General features: G+C 40.8%; 1 protein-coding gene and 1 pseudogene across 13 annotated transcripts in view; one reads left to right on the top strand and one right to left on the bottom strand.

Moving 5' to 3' along the window:
• The window catches only part of TADA2A (transcriptional adaptor 2A), a 72,386-nt gene that overhangs the window by 4,805 nt on the left and 39,950 nt on the right, over positions 1-27,631 (bottom strand). For 11 of the 13 annotated variants that reach the window (XM_078373797.1, XM_054257032.2, XM_054257037.2 and 8 more), the window contains 6 exons: positions 15,126-15,189; positions 11,877-11,920; positions 7,368-7,478; positions 5,435-5,506; positions 3,235-3,367; positions 2,631-2,674 (listed from right to left, as the gene is read on the bottom strand). In XM_078373797.1, coding sequence (XP_078229923.1) covers positions 2,631-2,674; positions 3,235-3,367; positions 5,435-5,506; positions 7,368-7,478; positions 11,877-11,920; positions 15,126-15,189 — 468 coding nt within the window. The remainder of the gene's footprint in view (positions 1-2,630; positions 2,675-3,234; positions 3,368-5,434; positions 5,507-7,367; positions 7,479-11,876; positions 11,921-15,125; positions 15,190-27,631) is intronic. The other 2 variants (XM_078373796.1, XM_078373799.1) reach the window with 1 other exon arrangement.
• Positions 22,525-23,392, top strand: LOC103793159 (mitochondrial transcription rescue factor 1 pseudogene; annotated as a pseudogene).

The following is a 27,631-nucleotide window of genomic DNA, read 5'->3' as shown; positions in this document are numbered from 1 at the left end:
TACTCACCATAGTAGTTATCTTTTATTTATTAGTTTTTTGAGACGGGGTCTTACTCTGTCACCCAGGCTAGAGTGCAGTGTTGCCATCATAGCTCACTATAGCCTCAATATCCCTAGCTCAAGTAATCCTCCTGCCTCAGCCTCCCAACTACCTGGGAAGACAGGCATGTGCCACCATGCCTGGCTATCACCTATTTCTTCCTAACCATATAGGAGACTCTAAAATCTGAAGAACAGATGTCACCCAGTTAAGAAAGGTCACACACTGCCTGCCTTGACAGCTGATGAATGGAAATAACTGCAGGAGAGACATTCCCTAATCCTTGCCACTCTGCCAGCAGTACAAGGCAAACACAGTAATTAACCAAGTACTGTGTGCCTTCAGATCAAAGACTGAGAGGCCAGCAAAAGGCCCTTCTTTTTTATTATGTGAGGGGATATCTGTTCCTTCCAAAGTAGCCCTGTTTACCTATCCACAAACAGGAACAATGAGCCATTATATGGCAAAGCAGGGGCTGAGGTAAACTCACATACCTGAGAAAGAAACCCAAGTAGGAGGTCACTGGCCAGAGGGCGAAGCTTAATGAGCAAAACTTTTTTGGTTTTGTTTTGAATGTATGTTAGGGATTGGTGTTCAGCTGGGAATAGACCAACTGAGTTAAGCAAAGAAAATGTTGAAGTTTTGTAGAGGCTGCTTTTCAAGTGGGGCAGAGAAAGGGGAGGGACTGTTACAAGCTGCTCTCGTGGAAAACAGCCTTCTCTGTTATGTCAGCAAAAGGCATAAGGGATTCTCCCAAATCCTCAAAAAGGGAGATAAAATTATCTGGTTTCTCACAAAAGTCCCCAGAGGCTAGACTATAATCAAAGATGCCAGGCTTCCAATACATCGATGCCTTAAGAACTCAACATAAAGGAGGGCAAGAGATCTCCTCAGCCTAAACATAAGGGTCAAGAAAGGCTAACATCAGTGTAGGAACAAACAATGAACAAGAGGCCGGGTGCAGACCCTCACACCTGTAACCCCAACATTTTGGAAGGCTAAAGCAGGAGGATCACTCGAGCCCAGGAGTTCGAGACCAACCCAGGCAATACAGTAAGACCTTGTCTCTATAAAAAAAAAAAAAAAATTCGCCAGGTTTGGTGTCACAAATCTGTAGTCCCAGCTATTCAGGAACTGAACTGGGAGGATCACTTAGGCCTGGGAGTTCAAGGCTGCAGTGAGCCATGATCACACACTGCACTCCATCCTGGACAGTAAAGGGAGACCCTGTCTCACAAAAAAAGAAAAATAAACAATGAACAAGTCCATGCAGATGGTTCAGAAAACAAAAATCTGTGATCATGTTAGCCAGTTCCTTTATTTAATTAATTTATTTTTATTTTACTCTGTCACCTAGGCTAGAGTATAATGGTGTGATCTTGGCTCACTGCAGCCCACCCCTCCTGGATTCAAGCAATTCTCATGCCTCAGCCTCCTGAGTAGCTGGGATTACAGATGTGTACCACCATGCCCAGCTAATTTTTGTATTTTTTTTTTTTTTTCCAGGAGAGATGGCGATTTACCATGTTGGTCAGGCTGGTCTCCAACTCCTGAACGCAGGTGATCTGCCTACCTCAGCCTCCCAAAGTGCTGGGATTACAGGTGTGAGCTACCACACCCAGCCCAGTTCCTTTATTTTAGCTGGTATTAGCTTAGTTGTATTTACATTTTGGGGGCAGAGTGTTGGCAATAAGAAACTTATAAAATAAAACATGGATTTCATTATCTTGGCTACTCCCCTAAAAGGCTATCTGTTTTCCCTTCAGTCACCAAGGATCATCAAATAGTATATGGCTTAATCTTGCTCTGTATACTAATCTCAAAATAGGACGTACTCAAAGAGGTAACACTAAGAAATAGAAATACTTTAGGTCTCCAGCTTAGAAATCCTTATGTTTCTAGCAGATAACACATGCTTCTTTGCTCATGTTATATAAAAATAAAAAGCTTAGTCTGGGCACAGTGGGTCATGCCTATAATTCCAGCACTTTGGGTGGCTCAGGTGTGAGGAACACTTGAGATCAGGAGTTCGAGACCAGCCTGCCCAACATGGCAAAACCCTGTCTCTACCAAAAACATAAAAATTAGCCAGGCGTAGTGGCGCACGCCTGTAATCCCAGCTACTCAGGAGGCTGAGGCCGGAGAATCACTTGAACCCAGGAGGCGGAGGTTGCAGTGAGCTAAGCTCATGCCACTGCACTCCAGCCTGGGAGACAGAGCAAGACTGTCTCAAAAAAAATAAAAAATAAAAAAAAAAAGCTCTTAATTTATCTCCTGTGAAATAAGTCTCAAAATCAGTGGTAGATACAACTGCGGTAATCTAACTGCTCATGAACACTGGTAAAATAAAGAAGTTATCTTTCTAAAGTTCTTTCTTCCCGTTTCTATACTGTCACTCTGAGGATAGTCTCTGTCTGGCCATGAAGATTCTGAAAACATACTGATGTTTATATATTGGGCTAACACTTGATTACCATTACTCTGCCTAAGCATCCTGACACCACAGAGGAAGAAGGATTGCTGGGTCACCATAGCCCCTAACAATGCAAACTTCACAATTAAGACTTGTTCTGGCCAGAGAAATAATTACCTGAATTTGAAGCTACTGGAAGAGAAGGACTCAGGCCGGAATCGCTACAATGAAGAAGAGGAATTTAAACTTAGGTCATATCAAACAAGGTGATTTCCACAAGCCCCTGTGGGACTGAGTGCCATTTATCAGATAGGTCACTTTGAAGAAATGTAATGAGATAGACTGAATTATGTTTTATAGACTTCTCACTATATTGAACAGAAAAGAAAATCTGTTCTGAGAAGAAAAATTCCTCAGATTTGTTAAGAAGAGCTTGTAATCGAGAACACCACTAACACCATTCAAGGGGAAAGGACACAAGCATGATTCTCCAGTGAATATCTAGATATGAAGAGGGAGTTAAAGTCATGGATAGAAGGCTGAGGGAAAATTCACTCATTTTTAAAAATATGACCAAAGTAGTAAAGTATGATTCTAGGAGGTCAGTTGTTTCTCAAAACTGTCAGTATGGCACTGTTTCTGAGATGGACTGCTAAAATATTTCTGAATTCTTCTAGCTACTCAATTATTATTACTCTGTCATCTAGAGTGCCCAAAAATACATGAGAAGACCTAGGCATCCCAGAAAGACTGGCTCCTTCTCCCTGGACTAATTACTTACATGTCAGCTTGCCGGCGGAGCCACTGCTGGCAAGCACTACTGTCCTGGATATACTGGAGAACTTCAGAGAGCATAGTGCGTTTAACGCGCTCTTCCTCCCGGGTCTTCTTGAGGTGATCGTAGGTTCTGGCACCTGGGGGTATAGAAAACACAATGACCGCAATTGACGATGCAGGAGAACTGAAGGGCTTCCTAAATGAACGAGAAACTGGTTTTGAAGTTTTGTTCTTAAAGTTTGTTTCCTTTGCAAACTGCTTTCACAATTATTTCTCTAAGACCCAAGTAGATTTTCCCTAGTGTGAAATCCTTTTCTTAAATATTTGTATTCTTTTTCTATCTATAAGAAACCTGGGAGAAAAAAATCATCATAAAAGTACAAAGAAAGCAAGAATTGCTCATATTTCCACCCTCAAAAAGTAATCAACTTTGACTATAGTCATACTTGCTTCCTGTTTTTTCTATTTTTATAAAATTTTTCTAAGTGACACAAGTGCTTTGTGCCTTTCCTTAAAAACCAATTAGAATTACAAAAAAGTGTTCTCTTTGACATGTAGTACTCCTTCCATATTTCTCAGAGGCAGCCAATATCAGGAAACCAAAATTAGTTATGAGAGTCTCTGTATGCATCTTGCTAAACAGAAGAGCTGCATGGTGTTTTCTACATGTTAACAAAGGTTCACAGATTCCAAAATACTATACCAGTGGGGGTTTCAAAATTGAAACTAAGTTTAATAGAGCCCCAGGATACCATTGGAGTATCTTAGAGGTTAATGTAAAGAGAAAGTGCACTGCCAGATACCAGACTCTATACATAACTTGAACCATTAAAATTCAACCAAAGTAATTCTACTTTTATCTTATTTGTAGATTAGGGCTCCACACAAAATTTAATTTCAAAAATGGTTTCCACTGTTAACGAACCATTATACTAAGCTGAACTTTACATCCATAAGGCTATGTTGTACCCACAGGGTTATGTTAAGAAGCCAACTATTTCTTATAGGTAGTAAGTGATAGCTGTCCATAATCACAAAGACTTCAAATAGGAAGGAAGGAATGCTCTAGCTCACTCCAACAATGATAGCAAAACAACAGATACTGCCATTTATTGAGGATTTATTGTGTGCCAGATACTATGCTATGCTTATATGCACTATCTCTAATTAAATCTTTACACTAACTCATAGATACCTGCTAATAATATAATTATTGTCACTACCCCCAAGAAACTGGAATGTAAACACTTGGAGCCAGTGGAAGCTTGATTATTTTATAAAAATGCTAAGACCATGTATTATTAAATTTGAAAAGGGTGACACACCTTACATGTAAAATTTTTTTTTTTTCGAGACAGTCTTGCTTTGCTGACCAGCCTAGAGTGCAGTGGCACAATCTCGGCTCACTACAACCTCTGCTTCCCAGGTTCAAGCAATTCTTGTGCCTCAGCCTCCCTAGTAGCTGGGATAAAAGGTATGCACCACAACACCTGGCTAATTTTTGTATCTTTAGTAGAGATGGGGTTTCATCATGATGGCCAGGCTGGTCTCAAACTCCTGGGCTTAAGTGACCCACCTTCCTCAGCCTCCCAAAGTGCTGGATTACAGTCATGAGCCACTGCTCCCAGCTCAAGATTCTCTTTTTTTAAGGAACCTCAACAGAATCCTAAATCTAAAACAGCATCTCTCTTTCCTTTGTCTCACAACTTTTATTCTACCTCAGATAATCTATATAAAGGTATTTATAGGGATTAAATAGATGAAACGTTACTAGAAAGATTTAAAACATTCTGGAAAAGGAAAGCTTGTTTTTTTGTTTTTTTTTTGAGATGGAGTCTCACTCTGTTGCCAGGCTGGAGTGCAATGACAGGGGCTCAGCTCACTGCAACCTCCGCCTCCCAGGTTCAAACGATTCTCCTGCCTCAGCCTCATGAGTAGCTGAGATTACAGGTGCCTGCCACCGTGCCCAGCTAATTGTTGTATTTTTAGTAGAGATGGGAGTTTCACCATATTGGCCAGGCAGGTCTCAAACTCCTGACCTCGTGATCCGCCACCTCAGCCTCCCAGAGTGCTGGGATTACAGGCGTGAGCCACCACAACTGGCCAGAAAGTTTTTTTTTTTTAAATGCACAACTCAGGTACTTCTTCCGTGTGTTAGGAAGAGACTTCCCCTCAGGTACGGTAGGTAGCTGAAGCATACTTACTACAAAAATTGGTAATGCCTGCTGTCCTATATTCTTGGAGCCTCTTGATTTCCCTTCGGAGTTCAAACTCCACTGTTTTACCCAAAAAGAATGAAGGAAAAAAAATTAGAGAAACAAAAGAAACATCAGTGAGCACTTTTGCTATTGAGCATTTTCAGTAATTCTGCCTATTATAAAAGACTAGGCAAGTTCATTTGAAGAATCCTATTGTTGGTAACTTTTCATTAGAAATTTTACCCAAGAGCTGAGGAAAACCTACTCCAGCTGTCTTCCAGCTGCGGTCTCCAGAGGTAGCAGCAGTAACTGTCTTCTAGAAACCTTAGTGAAACGGCTGAATTCGTTTGTCTACAAAAGTAATACATATAATTTTTTTAACAACCAAATTTGCCTGCTCTATCTTCTGTTAAAAGTTCTACCCACATGACCAAGTTCTTTTATGAAATCTGTCTGATATTACTTGATGTGGCCCTGATACAAGGGAAGGACAAGAGCTCTGTGTGCAAGCCCCAGTAAATTTCTTTACAGCTTTTTCCCTATTAGAACATAAGAGCATTGTGTTTTCCATAAACCAAAGATTTTTGCCTCCTCTGAGCACACAGATCAGGTTGTACTCTTTGGGTTATTAAATAATAGAACATTCAAATTTGGCTGCTTAAAAGAATGAAGGAAGAGCCTGGACAATCCATGGAGTGTAGTTATTTGGATTGACACATAAACCAGGGGTGTGTCCCAAACTGGGACAGGAAGTAAAGGATCAGTCACCTGGTACAAGTCACACAAAGAATGCCAACCAACCAAGGTGATTGATGAGGACAACCAACCTGGCTCAGATAAATGTCTGCAATGCTACGTAAGAAATATTTTATGATGAGAATAAGGGCCTTGGTAGAGTACCAGTACATTCTCAGAACTAAACTTAGGGGCAACATGAACAAATGCCATGATGAAAGGTACAGAATAAGCCAGAGTCTATATTAAGAGTCTAGGCCTTACTGCCATAACAACATTTTTTTTTGTTTTTAAACAGGCTCTCGCTCTGTTGCCCAGGCTGGAGTGCAGTGGCGTGATCTCTGCTCACTGCAACCTCCGCTGCCCGGGTTCAAGGGATTCTCCCACCTCGGCCTCCAGAGTAGCTGACACTACAGGTATGCACCACCATGCCAGCTAACTTTGGTATTTTTATAGAGATGGAGTTTTACTGTGTTGCCCAGACTGGTCTCTAACTCCCAGGCTCAAGTGATCCTCCTACCTCAACCTCCCAAAGTGCTGGGATTACAGGTATGAGCCACCACACCCAGCCTTATAACTTTTAATTTTCTTTGTTCGTTTTTTTTCTTTATTTAGTTTTTTATTTTAACAACTTTTAATTTTTTATGGTGAAAAATCAAATGGTAACTGGGTAGTGCTCTCACAGAAATACCACAGAAAGACAAGAGAACGATGGAAGTACTATCTCCACAAGCTATCCATCTCTGTCCTCATTTTTAAAACTACTTTTAGTACTAAGATATTTGTAAACAAAATAAAACGTCTGGGATTTGCTTCAGAATATCCAGTTGAGGGCAGGAGGGAAGGCAGTGGGTGATAAAGATGCAACCAGACTGGCCATGTGTTGAAAACTACTGAAGCTGGATGATGGATACACAGGAATTCATCATATGATTATCTCTACTTTTATATATATTTGAAAATACCCATGATAAAAAGTGGGGAGAAAAACTACTAAATTATTATTTATCTGGGGCGGTGGGGAAAGCCATGAGGGCTTTTTAACCTCTCTTCGCGACTCCCACAGTCCCAAATTTGTCTCATTGTAATAATGGGGAACAAAGACAGAAATATCCATTTATTTACAGAACTTCACATAAAACATCATTCTCTCTCTTACTTATATAAATACACAAATACTGCTCAAGGCTCAAAAACCACCTACATGCATGGCTTTCAATAAATTTGTCATGTTCCACTGGCCCCACAATTCTTGCAAATCGCCTCATTGTTTCATAAAGGTCCTGGACTTCCTTGGGATACCGCCGTTCCATTACTAAAGAGAAAAAAAAAGACATAAATGTGTCATGGGAAATGAAAGGTGACTAACTTACCCATGACAGGAAGCAAACAGGAAAGCCAAGAATACAAAACACTAAAATCATAATGATAATAGCATCACAGCAACTATCCCACAGGGATGTTATCACTGGAGATCATCTCCACCACTGAGCACTACCGATCTCCCATACCACACTTTTTTTTTTTGAGATGAAGTCTCATTCTGTCACCCAGGCGGGAGTGCAGTGGCATGATCTCAGCTCACTGCAACCTCTAATCTCCTGGGTTGAAGCAATTCTCCTGCCCCAGTCTCCCAAGTAGCTGGGCTTCCAGGTGCCCGCCACCACACCCAGCTAATTTTTACATTTTTAGTAGAGACGGGTTCACCACGTTGGCAAGGCTGGTCTCAAACTCTTGACCTCAGGTGATTCACCCGCCTTGGCCTCCCAAAGTGCTGGGATTACAGGCGTGAGCCACCATGCCTGGCCACCTCACTGTCTTTTAAACCACACAGGGGCAGGAAGTGCTGGCAGTAATGGACAAGAAAATTATAGGCAGAGCTTACATGCTTAGGAACAATTATGGCCAAAATTTATGGTATTAACTCCCACAGGAAAACAAGGAAACTATAGACACAAAATCCATCCAGAAGATTTGCCACTGCTGGGAAAAGTGTGATTTCTTGCATGTCCCACCTACACATCCTCAAGCAAGATACATATTTTTTCATTCTTCATATGGGTCATTTTGCCTTTCTCCAAACTGAATTAACTACTGTAACTTAATTTAGTCCTAATGAAGTTATATTTAACAACTGTCATGCAAATATCTTGCAGGGATGCCAGGGCTGCAACTCTGGGGATCACTACTGACGAAACAGCTAATCAAAAGACGTATCTGCAAAGAAGATGGAGAGTAAAACTGACAATAACTGGTAGACTGAGGCAGTCAGGAACTCTACAACCACTACTTGGGTCACTTCAATCTGACAATCAGTAATTAGGTTAGTTCTGTCTACTCTTAAAGATACAGGCTTTCATTTATGTCAGCTATTTTTTTTTTTCCTAGCTTACTTTTTTATTTTTTATTTCTGAGACAGTGTCTTGCTCTGTTGCCCAGGCTGGAGTGCAGTGGCACAATCACAGTTCACTGTAGCCTCCCAGGCTCAAGAGATTCTCTCACCTTAGCCTCCCAAATACCTAGGACTACAGGCACATGCCATCATGGTTGGCCTTATTTTTTTTTTCAAACAGAGATGGGGGTCTCCCTATGTTGCCTAGGCTGGTCTTGAACTCCTAGGGTCAATCATTCCTCCTGCCTCGGCCTCCCAAAGTGCTGGGATTATAGGTGTGAGCCACCATGCCTGGCCTATGACAGCTATTTAAATTAAGTCATCTTTTTAGGTGAATCTCTTCTCCTGCAGGAGACATTCTTATCCAAAAATTCGAGCAGCTGATTTAAGGAGCAGCCATAGATCATTTAAAAAAAACAAACCAACGACAACACAGAAGAATACGGAGTACAATTTTTAAATTTTAAGAAAAAAACAAAAAACAAAAAACAAAAAAAAAACCCTGCCTACCATATTAAGGTTAATTGTACATTCCGTATAATGGCAACTGAATATCTCTGAAACCACACTGCACACTCTACTTCTAAACTCTCAGAAGCAAAGAGCTTCCCCTCAGCCCTATATTTTAAAAAATATAGTTAATAGAATAATGAAGTCAAACTGACCTCTATCAGTTGAAAGTAGAACTTATGCAACAGTCAATGTCTTTGAGGAGTAAAGGTCAAAAACAAACCAAACTATTATGGAAAACTAGGGAATTCAGATAGAGAACTTACTGCTGTAGCTACTAGAACACAACCAATTAAATCTGATCCTGAGTTATTTTTGCAAATCCACAGGTCATAAGGACAGGGTTCAATAGGCAATCTCATACACTGCTAGAAGAAACAGATATTCATACAACCATCTTTTGGAAAGCAATTTGGTAGCAGGCATCAATAATTTTTAATGGTCACAGTTTTAGATGTATTAATCCCACTTCTAAAAATCTATTTAAAAAATCCTAAATAACGACAAAGCTTTATTCACAAGTTCATCACAGCATTATTTATGTAATGATTAAAAGAACTGAAAACAAGCTAAATACCTAAAGAGAGAAGTTATACATATAATTATATGTATATATACAACATATTTAACTATTAAAAGTATAGATCATGTACTCTGCTAAAACTGATATCCTCAAAACACTACAGTAACTTATAAAAAATGTGTAACATAAAGTGAAAACAAAGGAAATAAGGCCGGGCATGGTTGCTCACACCCATGATCCCAGCACTCTGGGAGACCAAGGTGGGCAGACTGAGTCCAAGGAGGTCAAAACCAGCCTGGACAACATAGCGAAACCCTGTCTCTACTAAAAACACAAAAAATTAGCTGGGCATGGTGGCACACGCCTATAATCCCAGCTACTCAGGAGGATGAGATGGGAGAATCACATGAGCCTAGGAGGTGGAGAATGCAGAAAGCTGAACCGCACTCCAACCTGAGCAACTAGAGTGAGACCTTGTCTCAAAAAATAAATAATAAAGGACATAAAATGTAACATATTTATAACCATGGCTATATATTTTTTTAAATACTATAGGTTTTCAGAGATGGGTCTTGCTCTATTGTCCAGGCTATAATATAATCGTGTCCAGTGGAATGATTATAGCTCACTGCACTCCTGGGCTCAAGTGATCCACTGCTTCAGTTTCCCAAGTAGCTGGGATTACAGGCACAAGCCACCATGCCTGGCTAGATATTTATTTATATTGAAAAGACACTTAACCTTGCTGTCTGAATCCTATAATGCTATGGATTATTAAAGAAATAACCCTACAAAAATCTAGAAACTGGGATATGTTTTACAATCATTAGGCACTTTTACAAAAAAAGAATATTATGACACACAACTATTATAAATATTTTCATACAAACATTGTAATTGTTATTATGATATCATTCTTCTTATTTGTGAATCAGACTCTACATGGTGGAAGAAAAAGTACCAGGACTTACGTATCTCTGTTTAAGTATCTCTGATATTTAAATTAATAAGGGCCAGGTGAGGTAACTTGAACCTGTAATAAGGAGGCTGAGGTGGGAGGATCACTTGAACCCAAGAGTTTAAGGCTGCAGCAAGATACCATCACACCATTGCACTCCATCCTGGGCAACAGAGCAAGACTCTGTCTCTTAAAAAACAAACCACAACAACACAGTAAGATCAAGGTGGCATTTAAAAATGACTGTGCTTATTTTTATCACCATCACATAATATTAAATGTCATTTATTTTGTCTGTCTACAACCATGCAAAATAAAGGTATCACTTTGTTAATTTTTATCTAATTTTTTTTTTTTTTTGAGACGGAGTCAAGCTCTGTCACCTGGGCTAGAGTGCAGTGGCACGATCTTGGCTCACTGCAACCTCTGCCTCCCAAGTTCAAGTGATTCTCCTACCTCTGCCTGGCAAGTAGCTGCAATTATAGGCACATGCTACCATGCCTGGCTAATTTTATATTTTTAGTTAAAACAGGAGTTTCACCATGTTGGCCAGGCTGGTGTCGAACTCCTCACCTCAGGTGATCCACCCACCTCAACCTCCCAAAGTGCTAGGATTACAAGTGTAAGCCACCACGCCCGCCTTATCTAAAATATTTTGCAAAACTTGACTCCAGATAACGATTAATATTCACACTGTAATTACTATACAAAAAGAATTTTAATACACGTTTTGTTGACTACAGATTAATACTTTTATTTTCCTTATTTGTTTATTTATTTATTTTTTTTTTTTGAGAGGGAGTCTCACTCTGTTGCCCAGGCTGGACTGCAGTGGCGCGATCTAGGCTAACTGCAACCTCCACCTCCTGGGTTCAAGTGATTCTTCTGCCTCAGCCTCCTGAGTAGCTGGGATTACAGGCATGTGCCACCACTCCTAGATAATTTTTTTTTGTACTTTTAGTAGAAATGAGGTTTCATTGTGTTAGCCAGGATGGTCTAGATCTTCTGACCTCATGATCCATTCACCTCAGCCTCCCAAAGTGCTGGAATTACAGGCGTTGAGCCACTATGCCTGACCCCAAATTAATACTTTTAAACTTTCACTATGGATCAGAATTGCCCTGAAGACTTAAAAATGCAAATCCTGTACCTCCAAACCCAGAGATTCTTACTTGATTAGTCGGGGGTGACAGGCATGCAACAGAATTTAGGTATCTTCGTAGGTGAGGCTAATATGCAACTTGGATTAAGAACTACAATACATGATTTATTTAAAAGTATTCAATAATATTGGGAAAATTGTAAGATAAGGAAAACTACTAATACTTACACTGAAACTTTCTAAGGTTGATTAATCCATGGTCTCTTATAATTCTAGAATGAAAAGCCACAATAATTTTCTGTATTAGAATTATTTTCACATTTAGTAATGCTTTCCACATACAGCTATCATTAGATATGTTAAACACTCTGAGGTAGAATACAGAGGTCCAAAAAAGTCACTCCCACAAACTTCTGCAGGTCAGTGAATCACTAACACAATTTTAGACTCTCAGGGATCACGGGTTTTTCCTCTCCTTGGGCACTGACTCTCAATGACTCTACTGACTCTCAATGACTATTTGCTGAATGAATAAATAAATGAATGAATCAATAACTACTCACAAATGCTGAAAAACATGTCTGTCACTTAAGATGAAACAGAAGGGAGAATCTCTGTCCATGTCATAAAATTAATCTATTCAGCTTGTGGAAATAATTGAGAACAGCCATTTTAGAGAAATCTGCTAAGTGTAAAAAGGCACCATGATCACATATTCAACATTTATAATAGTACATTCACACAACACTTTGATGCTACTAGAAATAAACATTGTGCATGTTTAATGAAAGGATATCATAAAACAAAAGATTTGATAGCAACATCAACAACTGAGTTCTACAATACTCTCCAGATTAAATTGTGTGTTTTAAGCAAAAGAGAATTTAAACCAGGTAGGGTTGTGTCTTGAATCTGATTTATACCAGAGGTATTTGTAACTAGCAATGAAGCTTCTCATAGGAACAACTGCGTATGCTTCTTCAGCACTACATGAAAGCTAACTCCAGACATGCAGAGACTAAGTTTTACTTTAGATCAGGGGTCCCCAACCCCTGGGCCATGGACCAGTTAGGAAACAGGCCACACAACAGGAGGTGAGCATCTTTATTGACGGAGCTCTGCCTCCTTTGAGATCAGCGGCAGCATTAGATTCTCACAGGAGCACGATCCCTATAGTGAACTGCTCATGTGAAGTATCTAGGCTGTGTGCTCCTTATGGGAATCTAACCAATGCCTGATGATCTGAGGTGGAAGTTTCATCCCAAAACCATCCCTGTCCCCCACCATCCATGGAAAAACCGTTGTCCATGAAACCATTCCCTGATGCCAAAAAGGTTGAGGACTGATGCTTTAGATGTCTTAGTTCCTCAAGAGTGCCTCTCAAGTCCCCCTTTTTTTTTCCTTTCCCCTCCTTTTTTTTAAAAAGAGATAGTGTCTTCCTATATTGGCCAGACTGTCCTTGAACTCCTAGGCTCAAGTCATCCTCTCACCTCAAGTCATCCTCTCACCTTAGCCTCCCAAGTAGCTGGGACTAGAGGTTCATGCTACCACAACTGGCTTCTCTCCTTTTTATTGCTGAGATACCACTGTGTCTACAGTTAGTGATGTCACAGTAAATACATGCCTACACATATATGCACACACATGTACACTTAAACCCTCTGCATATTCTTCTCTAAAACCAACAAGGGTCTGAGATCCATAATTTCTAAGTCTGAATGTATACTTTTTGATATGTTGCAGAGAATAATCATCAGTCTGCCTGAAACTTGTTCAGAATTTCTTTGAAATCCTTTTAGATGAAAGACTTCTCCTGAAAAAATGAACAGTTAGAACAAGACCATTCAAAAAGCATAACAGGGCTAGGCACAGTGGCTCATGCCTGTAATCCCAGCATTTTGGGAGGCTGAGGTGGGTGGATCACCTGAGGCCAGGAGTTTGAGACCAGCCTGGCCAACACGGTAAAAATGCACATTAGCCAGGCATGGTGGTATGTGCCTGTAATCCCAGCTACTTGGGAGGCTGAGGCACAATAATTGCTTAAACCCAGGATGCAGATGCTGCAGTAAGCTAAGATCACCCCATTGCACTCCAGCCTTAGAGAGTGAGACTCTGTCTCAAAAAAAATAATAATAAAATAAAAATAAGATAAAAAAAGGTGTAACAGGCCAAGTGCAGTGGCTCACACCTGTAATTTCAGCACTCTGGGAAGCCAAGGCGGTAGGACGCCTCGAGACTAGGAGTTCAAGACCAGCCCAGGCAACATTGTGAAACCCCATTTCTAAAAAAAGGTTTTAAAATTAGCCAAGTGTGGTGGTGTACACCTGTAATCCTAGCTACTTGGGAGGCTGAGGTAGAAAGACTGTTTGAACCCAGGAGTTGGAGACTGCAGTGAGCCATGATAATGCCACTGCACTCCAGTCTGGGTGACAGAGTGTGAGACTTTAAATAAAAAAAAAGACTGGCCATGGTGGCTCATGCCTATAATACCAGCACCTTGGGAGGCCGAGGGGGATGGATCACGTAAGGTAAGAAGTTTGAAACCACCCTGACCAACATGGCAAAATTCCGTCTCTATTAAAAATGCAAAAATTAGCCAGGTGTGGTGGTGTACAACTATAGTACCAGCTATTCAGGAGACTGAGGCAGGAGAATCACATGAACCTGGGAGGCAGTGAGCTGAGATCATGCCACTGCACTCCAGCCTGGGTGACAGAACGAGAGCCCATCTCAAGAAGAAAATTAAAAAAAAAAAAAAAAAAGGAAAGAATGATTCCCAAATATTAAAAAAAAAAAAAAAGTAACAACTTAATAATGTCTTCATGCCTTTATCTTGTTCTTTCATTTCAAAGAGCCTTAAACAGTAGACCCATATTATTCACTGTTCATCATAACATCAATAAACGATAAGGACAGAGGATACAAAAATAACACAGGAATTATTATCCTCATTTGAGAGATGGAAAAAATTGAGGTCTAAGGAGGATTAAGAGTCTTCTCCAAGGTCAAAAGATGAGCTCCAGGTGGAGCATTCTCTCATGCGCTATATGTAGTCAATCAGTCAAAGCTGAGGCCAGGACAGTGGCTTATGCCTGCAATCTGAACACTTTGGGGGCTGAGGAGGGAGAATCACTTAAGTCCAGGAGTTTGAGACCAGCCTGGCCAACAGAGCAAAACCCCGTATCTATAAAAAATACAAAAAATTAGCCAGGCATGGTGGCACATTGCTGTATTTCACATGCTCAGAAGGCTGAGGTGGGAGGATCAATTAAGCCCAGGAGGCTAAGGTTGCAGTGAGCCATGATCGTACCGCTGTTCTCCAGCCTGGGCAACAGAGTGAGACCTTGTCTCTCTCTCTCTCTCTCTCTCTCTCTCTCTCTCTCTCTCTCTCTCTCTCTCTCTCACACACACACACACACACACACACACCCCCATAATCCAAAGCTGAAAGGAGGCAGGATGGTTTTTTATACTTACTTTTTTCTTCTTTGTCTCTCCTTTAATCTGGAATGATAGATATCTACCACAGCCATCTTCAGAGCTATAAATAAATACACACACACACACACACACACATATATATATACATTATATATATAATATAGATAAATAAAACCAAGACGAAAATATATCTTTTACCCAAACTTTGAACCTCATATTGCTAATTATTCCACACTCACTAGTCTAGAAAATTTATCTTCTGGAATAAAAATATTGCAGCATAATTAATTTCTCTATCAGCAAATTATAATAAGGTTATTTTTCCCTATTTATATATTTTATGGCATTACTCAGTAGATTATAATTCTGCTTTTGGCAGTCATAAAAATGAATGAGATCGTGTCCTTTTTGCCAGGACATGAATGGAACTGGAGGCCATTAACCTTAGCAAACTAACATAAAAACAGAAAACCAAATACCACATGTTCTCACTTGTAAGTGGGAGCTAAATGAAGAGAACACATGGTCACATAGAGGGGAACAACAGCCACTGGGGCCTATCAGAGGGTGGAGGGTGGGAGGAGGAAGATCAGGAAAAATGAGTACTAGGCTTAATACATGAATGATGAAATAATCTGTACAACAAACCCTATAACACAAGTTTACCTATGTAACAAACATGCACACATACCCCTGAATTAACTGTTATGTATCTATTACTATATACAGTAAATGTCTGATCTTCGGTAATACATGTGCTAGAAATTCCATCAATTAGAGTGCTCATAAGAATGAATATTAGGCCAGGCATGGTGGCTAATGCCTATAATCCCAACACTTTGGGAGGCTGCGGTGGGCCGATCACCTGAGGTCAGGAGTTCAAGACCAGCCTGGCCAACATGATGAAACCCTGTATGGCAGGTAACTAATCCCAGCTACTCAGGAGGCTAAGGCGGGAGAATTGCTCGAAGCCGGGAGGCGAGGTTGCAGTGAGCTGAGATCATTCCACAGCACTCCAGCCTGGGTGACAGCGCAAGACTCCAGCCTGGGTGACAGCGCAAGACTCCATCTCAAAAAAAAAAAAAATTGGCTGGGTGCGATGGCTCGTGCCTGTAATCCCAGCACTTTGGGATGCTGAGGTGGGTGGATCACTTGAGGTCACGAGTTTGAGATCAGCCTGGCCAACATGGCAAAACCCTATCTTTACTAAAAATACAAATATTAGCTGGGCGTGGTGGCATGCGTCTGTAGTCCTGGCTACCCAGGAGGCTGAGGCAGGAGAACCACTTGAACCCAGGAAGCAGAGGTTGCAGTGAGCTGAGATCATGCCACAGCACTCCAGCCAGGGTGCTGCAACAAGATTCTGTCTCAAAAAAAAAAAAAAAGAATAAATATTGATCATGGTCATAATTACAGAGGAATAAGAGACAATATCAAGACAAGACTAATGTGAATAAAGATACAGTGTAGACATTTTCCCAGAGTAGTTTTCACTTGGGGAGCAGGAACTGTTACGGGTGTAGAGTTTTGTATTCTGTAGTGAAAAGTTCCATCAAGCAGCCTAACCAGTATAAAAGCCCTGCTTGGTTTCCCAGGTCCCAATCCTTTCCTGGGTTTAGTCTCATGTTAAAGACACAGGGAATAAGGAGGAAAGAGGCTATAAATAGTAAAAGTTTTAATCAATACAATAGTTCTGGTTCTTTCTTTCCCTAGCCACTCCTTTCATCTTCAGAGCCTCAAAGGTACTGTTCTCATTTTTCTTTTTACCCCTCGCCTTAGTTTCATAAACTCCTCTACTTCTATGGGTCCAAGTACCATCAAAATACATAATTTCAAACTCAGTATCTTTTTTTTTTTAGATGGAGTCTTACTCCATCAACCAGGCTGGAGTGTAATGGCACGACCTCGGCTCACTGCAACTTCCGCCTTCCAGGTTCAAGGAATTCTCCTGCTGAGTAGCTGGGACTACTGGCACCCACCACTATGCCCAGCTAACGTTTTGTATTTTTAGTAGAGACAGGGTTTCACCATGTTGGTCAGGCTGGTCTCGAACTCCTGACCTCATGATCCGCCTGCCTCAGCCTCCCAAAGTGCTGGGATTACAGGAGTGAGCCACTGTATCTGGCCTCAATATCTATTTTTAGCTCCAGTTGCTACTGGATATCATTACTCGCATGGCCTTCAGTTGTAAATTTCTACCCCTTTTCTATCCCCTAAAACTCCTAGATTGGGTAACATCATCACAGTAAATATAGCTGACCAAGATAGAAATCAATCTGGACTCTTCCTCCTTTTCTTCCATAGTCAATGAGTCTTAACTATACAGCACTTACCACTTAAATCTCTCAAATTTACCCCTTCATCCCTAATCCGATTCCCTAGCTCAGGCATCTTGTCTCTCCTGTCATCCTGATGCCATCTTGTAAGAGGCATCATTACTCACTTATTGACTCCATTCTTCCCTTACTCGAACTCAGCCCTTCCACATGGTACTTGAGAAATATTTTAAAGCACAGTGTAACGGTATAATTCCCTTGCTCATAACTCTTCAGTGGCTTCCCATCCACATACAGTTCAAATTCCTGTATATTATATAAGACTATTTACCATCTTGATTGTGCCTACCTTTCCACTCACTTTTTTTTTTTCCAGATGGAGTCTTGCTCTGTTGCCCAGGTTGGAGTGCAGTGGCACTCGCTCACTGCAACCTCCACTTCTTGGATTCAAGTGATTCTCCTGCCTTAGCCTCCTGAGTAGCTGGGATTACAGATGTGCACTGCCATGCGAGGCTAATTTTTGTATTTTTAATAGAGATGGGGTTTCACCATATTGGCCGGGCTGGTCTTGGACTCCTTGACCTCAAGTAATCTGCCTGCTTCAGCCTTCCAAAGTGCTGAAATTATAGGCGTGAGTCACTGTGCCTGGCCCCATTCTTGTTTCCTATCATTCTCTCATATGCCCTATACACCATGCACACAAAAACAAACGGCCCAATATCACACAGCTGTTAAGTACAGAGCAGAGATCCAAACCTAAGCAGTCTGGTTCCAGAGTTTTAAGTAGGAAACACTGAAATTGTTTAAATGTTTACTTTCTCTGTTACTCCTATATTCTAAATCTGACTTAATTGAAAATGAAATGTGTATTTTTAAAAACCTCAGAGGCAAAAAACTCCCACAGCCTTTTTACAGCCAGAAGACCTTAGGGTTAAGAAATGAATGCCAGATATTAACAATGCTAAAAGAAAATATGAGTAATGCAAAACTTAGAACTATGCTACATTAAACCTTTCTTTTCACCTATGGATTCTGAAAGCACCTTGAGATTTAATGATTGTAATAGATTCTGACATTGTCTTAATAATTTATCAATTAAGCTTTGCGTTAAGTTGAGCATTTGGTGTTTTTTGTTTTAATTACTCTATGTATTTATAGAAGAGGCTCTAACGCACAATATAACCTACCACGTGTCCTCTGAAAAAAATAAAATACGTTATTCAAATGTTAGGTAATATAATTTATACTTTTTTATAGTCCAATCTTTATTTAAGAATCTGATCTGCCAACTTGTTTTCCACCAACTGGGGAGCTGACACTTTCACAGGCTTCACAATCTTTTGTGTAGATGCTGCCTTTGTTTGGGTGCCTTACCAGCAACCATTGTGGTCTTTTTAGATGCTAACTTTGCCTTTTTGGCTTCCTTAGCAGGTCTGCTAGGTTGTTCTCATTGAGCCTTTTTAACTTCAGGTTTCTCATTCTCCTTGGCCATTATATTAGCAAGAGATGCAACCAGTAATTGCTCTCTGGAATTTGACTGCTCAGCAGGTTCTTTTCTTTTGAATTTCTTCCAAGTGTCCCTTTTTTGTGTTTTCCGTAAAGGACAGTCCAGTTTACCTGCTGAGGATTCCTCTTAGAAAGGAATGCCTTCAGCCAGGCGCAGTGGCTCCTGCCTGTAATCTCAGCACTCTGGGAGGCCAAGGTGGGTGGATCACCTGAGGTAAGGAGTTCAAGAACAGCCTGGCCAACATCGTGAAATGCTGTCTCTACTAAAAATACAAAAAATTAGCCGGGCGTAATGGCAGACACTTGTAATCCCAGCTACTTGGGAGGCTGAGGCAGGAGAATCACTTAAACCCAAGAGGTGGAGGTTGCAGTGAGCTGAATTCGTACCACTGCACTCCAGCCTGGTCAACAACAGCAACAACAAAAATCAGTTCTTTCAAGGTAGTAAGCTTCAATCTAAAATAGAGCCTAGAGCCTGTGGAATGCTGATTAACTCTGAACAGTAATACAATCTCACTCCTCATCCAAAGAATGTGAGATCCAAGTTCCAGTTTAGCCCATGAGGGAAACCAGTCAACACATATTTACATATTCTACTACAGTAAGTTTTAAACCATATTTTCAAGTAAAATATTATTTGGAACAGATAAGTCAGATCTGCTCTAGCTGACCTCCTTCTGCCTGTTCTAGCTTCAGCTGCCTTTTCTAGAAGTGGTCCCTGAAGGTACCTCCATAGAACAATTGGAAGCCACACTTCTGCTGGAACTAAATTTTAGGGTAGAAAAAAAGTGGGACCCATCAAGTAAGAGAATAGAACACAATGGCTCATTAGAATCAACCATTTCTTTTATTACATGAAAACAAACAAAAATTGAGCAATGTACAATCCTGATGCACTGTTAATATAACAACCCTGATAATATAATAGAAATAAATTCTGATACCCCATACTGACTCATTACTGTGCATCTTACTGCTCCCTGGCCTTAAGATATTCTTTTTTTTTTTTCTCTTTCTCTTACTCTATCTCTACATCTCATCTGCAGGATATTCTTAGACTGGAAAGTTCAATACCAAAATCTTACATGCTGGGCTATGAGCAGATGTCCTATATATATGCATGTAACTTCAATCACTGGGAGATGTCCAGGAGCACTTTATCCAGGCCATTCTCCCTTGGGTCTGAGACAAAAATAACCTAACTCCTAGCTGGATAATCTGAAGAGGTGAGGAAATGCAGTATTTTAAAGTTTAAGCGTAAAAAAGAAAAATCAACTACCATGGATTATTTCTGTTCATTTCTAACAAGTTCAAATATTTAAAAAACATTGGTTTACTTTTCCTTATAACTGCCCACAAACTAAAAATAATTCAACACTGTCAGGTCCAAGATTTAAGGCAACAATTTTCTTTTCTTTTTTTTTGAGACAGAGTCTTGTTTTGTTGCCAGGCACCAGGCTAGAGTGCAGTGGCATGATCTCGGCTCACTGCAACCTCCGCCTCCTGGATTCAAGCAATTCTCCTGCCTCAGCCTCCCAAGTAGCTGGGACTACAGGCGCATGCCACCACGCCCAGCTAATTTTTTCGTATTTTTAGTAGAGACGGGGTTTCACCATGTTGGCCAGGATGGTCTCGATCTCTTGACCTCATGATCCATCCACCTCGGCCTCCCAAAGTGCTGGGATTACAGGCTTGAGCCACCACGCCCAGCCAAGGCAACAGTTTTCAAACTTTATTTTTTTTGAGACAGAGTCTTGCTCTGTCACCCAGGCTGGAGTGCACTGGAACGATCTTGGCTCACTGTAACCTCCACCTCCCATAGCGATTCTCCTGCAACAGCCTCCTGAGTAGCTGGGATTACAGGCGCACACCACCACACCTGGCTAATTTTTGTATTTTTAGTAGGGATGGGGTTTCACCATGTTGGTCAGGTGGTCTTGAATTCCTGACATCCTGATCCGCCCGCCTCGGCCTCCCAAAGTGCTGGGATTACAGGTGTGAGCTACCATTCCCAGCGTCATACTCTTTTTTTTAGGTAGCAGAACTCTTTCTACAAATGAAATATTCCTTAATTTATAGGGTTGTTACATGTAAGAGTCCAGATAACATAGAATGCCCATTCCTGTCATTGTGTTGTAACACAGCTGCTGTACAACGATGAGCTTTAGAAAACTAGGCTGGTGGAGATGCACTTTACAAGCCTATGTGGTAGAAGTGGTGGGTAGGAAGAAAAAGGAGAGATAGTGCCTCTGACATAGAGTATAACCAAATGCAAGTTTTATAGTGGACTCTATCTATCTCTTAAGAGAAAGAAAAGAATAGGAAGTCAACAGTTCAAGGCAGAAAGGGAAACAAATATAATAATGACAGCTAAAACACACTGAGTATTTACCATATTTCAGGATCTTGTTTTTTTTTTTTTTTTTATATGGAGTCTCACTCTGTTGCCTAGGCTGGAGTGCACTGGCACAATCTCAGCTCACTGAAACCTCCACCTCCCAAGGTTCAAGCAATTCTCCCGCCTCAGCCTCCCAAGTAGCTGGGATTATTAGCCTGCCACCAGGCTCAGCTAATCTTTGTATTTTTAGTAGACATGGGGTTTCGCCATGTTGGTCAGGCTGGTCTGCAACTCTTGACCTCAAGTGATCTGCCCGAGTTGGCCTCCTGAAGTGCTGGGAATACAGGCGTGAGCCACCACACCTGGCCATATTTCAGGATCCCCTTATCTCACTTATGTACCCTGTAAGATGAATTTAATAGGAAAGAAATGTCTTGAAGAGCCAGTAAAATTACTACTAATTTTAACAAAACATTTTTGTGATTTTTTTATTTTTTATTTTTGAGACAGAGTTTCACTCTTGTCGCCCAGGCTGGAGTGCAACAGCACAGTCTCTGCTCACTGCAACCTCTCCCAGGTTCAAGCAATTCTCCTTTCCTCACCTTCCGAGTAGCTGGGATTACAGGTGCCCGCCACCACACCCAGCTAATATTTGTATTTCTACTAGAGATGCGGTTTCATTATGTTGGCCAGGCTGATCTCGAACTCCTGACCTCAGGGGATTTGCCCGTTTCAGCCCCACAAAGTGCTGTGATTACATGCACTGACATGAGTCACTGTGCCAGGCCCATTTCTGTGATTTTTCTAAGACACAACATGCTATGTTGTTTCCTGAGATTTGTGTGGGAGTGATTTAATTTTTTAAAAAGCCCAGGCATGGTGACTCACACCTGTAATCCCAGCACTTTGAGACACTGAGGTGGGTGGACGGCTTGAGCTCAGGAGCTTGATACTAGCCTGGGCAACATAGTCAAACCCTGTCTCAACAAAAATGAACCAAAAAATTAGCCAGATATGGTAGTGTGTGCCTGTAAGTCCCAACTACTTGGGAGGCCAAGGTGGAAGGATTGCTTGAGCCTGGGAGGCAGAGGCTGCAGTAAGCTGAGATCACAGCACTGCACTCCAACCTGGGCTACAGAGGGACCCCCATCTAAAAAAAAAATGGGGGGGCTGTAATCCCAGCACTTTGGAAGGCTCAGGTGGAAGGATAGCTTGAGGCCAGGAGTTTTGAGACCAGCCTGGGCAACACACTGAGATTCTGTCTCTACAAAAACAATTTTTTTTTTCAGAGCTAAGGTTTTATTTTGGACCCCCCCCCCCAAAAAAAAAAAGAAAGAAAGAAAGGCAACTGAACTGTTTTGAAGCTGAAGGGCATGGGCAAAGGTGGTCCCCAGGCAGTGAACTCCCTGCAGGTGGGTTAGGGAGGGATGAAAGGCTCTGACATACAGGTAATAAACGCCATGGCTATGACTAGTGTCAAGCTGCTTGCTGGTATTTTAAGAAAGCCAGACACCTGGATTGGACTCTGGGGTGTTCTCCGAGGGACACCTCTGTCATGCAAACTCTGTACTTCCTAGAATCAATACTTCTATTTGTCTAGTACCAAGTTACATGCACCAAATTATAAAAAACCTTTCCATATTTTCTCGCTGAGACTCCCAGGGCTATTTAATGTCTCCAGAATATATTTTTCCATTTTCCATAAGACTCAAAAGTAATATAAGCTCTAAAATATCTACTTAAAAGTCTCTGCAAAAAGACGATGAAGAAGACTCTGATGAAGAAAGAGATTATGATGAGATGAGTGAGCAGGAAGAGGAGCTTGAGGATGACCCTACTACACTCAAAGACTATAAAACCATGGAAAAAGCAGTGCAGTCTTTTTGGTATGATGTTGTCCTGAAGATGGGCCTAGATATTGGGAGAAACAAAGTGGAAGATGCATTCTACAAAGGGGATCTCAGGCTGAATGAGGAAAAATTATGGAAGAAAAGCAGAATAGTCAAAAATACAGAGTGGTGGTATGATGGTGGAAAAATTTAAAGTTGCCTAAGAAGAGAATGTCTAAATAAATGGATTGCTTTTTAGCAATAAAGCTGCTTTCTAGTGGCAGAGGAAGGGGTCAACTGAAAAAGAGGATATTTTTATGAAAATAAAGTTTAGTGTTTGTGGGAGAAATTTTTTTTTTTTTAAATAAATTAGCCAGGTGTGGTGGCGTGTCCTAGCTGCTTGCAAGGCTAAGGCAGGAGGATCATTTGAGCCTAGAAATTCAAGGCTGCAGTAAGCTAAAGACTGTACTACTGCATTCCAGCCTGGGCAACAGAATGAGATTCTATTTCTTTAAAAAAAAAGTCTCTAAATAAATACTGCTGATAATTGGTACCAGTTTGATCATTTAAGTAGTTTAAACTTGTACAACTGGCTCTGGAGAACAAAAGGAAGAAAAGAAACACACAGAAGCAAATGGGAGGATAACTGGAATTCTCCCAGAGAAAAAATCATATTTGAAGCTATCTCTGAGCATACTCAGATAGCAGCAACTGATTACAAGATCTTAACTGCATGAATAACCTAGGGAGGACCACAGCACAGCCGGCAGAACAGAAATGAGAAAGCAGAATCTACAAAAATGAGAATCATTGGTTCAGTCTACCTAAAGCAGCTGGAAGCTGCAGTATAACCTGGCAAACAGAGAACCAGAAATCATTAAAAAACAAATAAACCAAAACCACCTATAACCTGTCCATTGATACAAGGCCCCTGAAATCTCAGCTTTGGGGGAAGCACAGTCTCCCTGTGATTACACTGGAGACTGATTAAGTTTCCAAACGGCTAGCCTTAAAATATTTCAAGAAGTGGGCAGAAGTCAGAGGCAGCTCCTTCCCACTGCAATGTATTTCTAACATTGTTCAAAATAGCTAACAACATGTTTCTGTTTTCTTGACAGAAGGCACTTACTGCTTGCTTGGCAAGAAAACCAACTCAGAGGCCTTAACTGCAGGGAGGCCAATCAAAATCCCTACTGCAACCAAACACGTGGAAACCTGTAACACAGGTATTCCCCGAAGCAACACTTTTTAAAAGTCATTTCCCCAAGCTTTTGGCCAAGATGCACACAAATAATTTTGTGAAGGGAAGATCATGCAATCTAATGGCTAAAGTCAGCAACTAGGAAGCATTAGGCCAAGCTTATCCAACCCACAGCTCATGGGTCACATGCAGATCAGGATGGCTTTGAATGTAACCCAATACAAATTCGTAAACTTTAAGACATTATGAGGTTTTTTGTTTTTTCTTAGTTCATCAGCTATCATTAATGTATTTTATGTGTGGCCCAGGACAATTTTTCTTCTTCCAATGTGGTCCAGGGAAGCCAAAAAGATTGGACACCCCTACATTAGGCAAATTATTTAACTTCTTTGTGCATTTCCCTAAATGTTAAAACAGGAAAACACCTATTCCTCAGAAATGTGTTGAAGCTATAGAAGATAACAAATGTGAAACCTCACTAAAAAGAAACAGCAACAAACATTCAAGGTTGAGCCTGGACAACACAGTGAAACCTCGTCTCTACAAAAAAATTTTAAAAATTAGCCAGGTGCATGCTTGTGGTTCCAGCTACTCAGGAGGTGGAGGTGGAAAGATAGTTTGAGGCCAAAAGGCTGAGGCTGCAGTGAGCCATAATTGTGCCACTGCAATCCAGCCTAGGCAACAGAGCAAGACCCCGTCTCACCAAAAAAAAAAAAAAAAATCAAGGTTGTAAAGACAGTTAAGTACTGTACAGTATATTCAGAACACAGACTTGGAGATGACTCTACCTCTTGCTAGCAGTATGATTCCAGGCAAGTTATCTGACCTTTCCACGCTTCAATGTCCTCATCTGTAAAATGAGGATAATAACAGTAATACTCATAAGGTTTTGTGAGGATTAAATGACTTAATATATATGAAGGGCTTAGAATGGTAACTGACAAATAGTGAATGCCATATATATTAGCAATTATTATTAACAGTATTCATGTTTCAACTATTCTATGTATAAAACAGGGAAATCACTATCAAGTGAAAGGAACTGCCACAGACCAGGCTGGATTTCTGATCTAATTGTTAAAGGATTTAAAGGCTAATAATATGCACCAAAGAAATACAATTTGAAAAACACAGCGGGAGGTGAAGGGGTTCACCGATTCATACCTAGGAGAGAAAACTTGCTGAAATAAGCTTTCCAGACAGAGGGAGAGTAAACTGTACTGTAAACTGTACTAATGTGCAACCCTGAGAAGTACTGAAAACACAGACCCAGCACATAGGAGGAGCTCCTCGTATCTGTTGCTTGCCTGGGTTATGGAACAACAATGACTTAGAAGACACTATAACCAGAATTTTAGGATCTTGAGAAACTCAGAGAAAGAGTACTCCAAAATTTAGGAAGGATTTTTTTTTTTTTTGAGACAGATTCTTGCTCTATTGCCCAGGCTGGTGTGCAGTGGTGCGATCTTGGCTCACTGCAACCTCCGTTTCCTGGGTTCAAGCAGTTCTCTGCCTCAGCCTCCAAGTAGCTAGGATTACAAGCATCCATCACCAGACCCATCTAATTTTTTGTATTTTTAGTGGAAACAGGGTTTCACCATCTTGGTCAGGCTGGTCTTGAACTCCTGACCTCGTGATCCACCCACCTCGGCCTCCCAAAATGCTGGGATTACAGGCATGAGCCACTGCACCTGGCCATTTAGGAAGGATTTTTACAAGTGAAAGGAGATAGGGAAAGAGATGGCAGCAAGAAGGAACTACACTACGTTTGTGTATTGAGATCTCACAATATACACAAAACAAGAGAGTTCTAAGATGGAAGTCTTCTTCTGTATCTCTCTTTCTGAACCAAAAATTGAAATAACAATAAAATATAAATAAACACCAATTAGGGATCATGGAACTTCCTTTTTCCCATGGATACTGCTTCACTTGCAGTATCCATCTGAAATACATTCGGAAGGCCTTCTGGTATGGTTGCAATGCAATTAATTATCCCTCCATTGTGTCCCAGGACTCTCTAATGAACCATGCAAACCAAATTTATTAAACAAATTCCATGATTCAAGGCAAAAATCTTTGTGTGGGTGAGGAAAAGGTCTTGGTGTCATCAGCTGATATTCTGGATAGGTTTTAAATATAAAACCCAGCTACACATTCTGCAACCTTCCAGTAGTTCTAAAGGAGGGACCATAAAAAGAATGTTGTTAATGCTCAGCAATGTTAAGAGCATAATGGTATAATGGAATGGTAATAACACCAATCTGAATTATGTACCATCTTTCATTAGAGACATTTACACTCTGACTAATTAGTGTCACTTCTTTAATGGCAGAGGATGCAAAGAAATAGCAAGCAAGATTCCAAGGACTTACTCACAATTACCCAGTGACTCAGAAGCAAGCTTGAGGCTGAATCAGTGTCCTGATTTCCACAAAATCTGTGCCCCTCTCTCTGTTCTAGGTGTGCTTATAAAGCTCTTTTTCATTCCTTCCCTAATTTCCTTGGGCTCCTAGTGCACTTTACTGAGTGTTCTGGGAGAGACAGCTCAGGGACAATGTGCCCTTGGACATAGTAATGCTGCCACAGGAGCTACTGTAAGAACTCAGAGCTGTAAACAAAGTACCTCTCTGTGGCATGAGCAAGTCATTCCTTTGATCTGTAGTGCTGACAAGCTTCTTTAAAATGTTATAATCTTTCTTATTGTTTAGAGGTGGGGGGGAGGGTCTCACTTTGTTGTCTAGGCTGATCTTGAATTCCTGGGCTCAAGAAATCCTCCTGCTTTGGCCTCCCAAAGTGTTAGGATTACACATGTGAGCTACTATACCCAAATCTAAAGTGTTATCATCTTTTAAAAAGCATTGATTTAGGGCCAGACATGGTGGCTCACACTTGTAATCCTAGCACTTTGGGAGGCCGAGGTGGGCAAATCAGTTGAGGCCAGGAGTTTGAGACCAGCCTTGCAAACATGGCAAAACCCACCTCTACTAAAAATATAAAAATTAGCTGGGCATGGTGGTGCATGCCTGTAATCCCAGCTATGCCACAGGCTGAGGCACGAGAATCACTTGAGCCAGGGAGGCAGAGGTTGCAATGAGACGAGATCATGCTACTGCGCTCCAGCCTGGGTGACACAGTGAGACTCTGTCTCAAAAAGAATAAACAAAAAATAAAAACACTCATCTAAACATCTTATAGGTTACCATGGAGAAGGGGGGAAAGAATTATTATTTATGTTGTGTTAAAGCTACTATGTATAAAGATTAATGTTTCAGTTCCAGTTCAAATGAAAATAATTTATAGGGCTATAGAAACTTCAGGGAGAATACAAATACCTTAAGTATGTTAAGGGTTTGAAAAGCTAACTGAACTATAAATTGCTAATCAATCAA

This window comes from Callithrix jacchus, chromosome 5 (assembly GCF_049354715.1).
Source record: "Callithrix jacchus isolate 240 chromosome 5, calJac240_pri, whole genome shotgun sequence".
NCBI lineage: Eukaryota > Metazoa > Chordata > Mammalia > Primates > Cebidae > Callithrix > Callithrix jacchus.
Note: the sequence above shows the minus strand (reverse complement) of the source record. Positions and strands in the feature narration are given on the sequence as shown.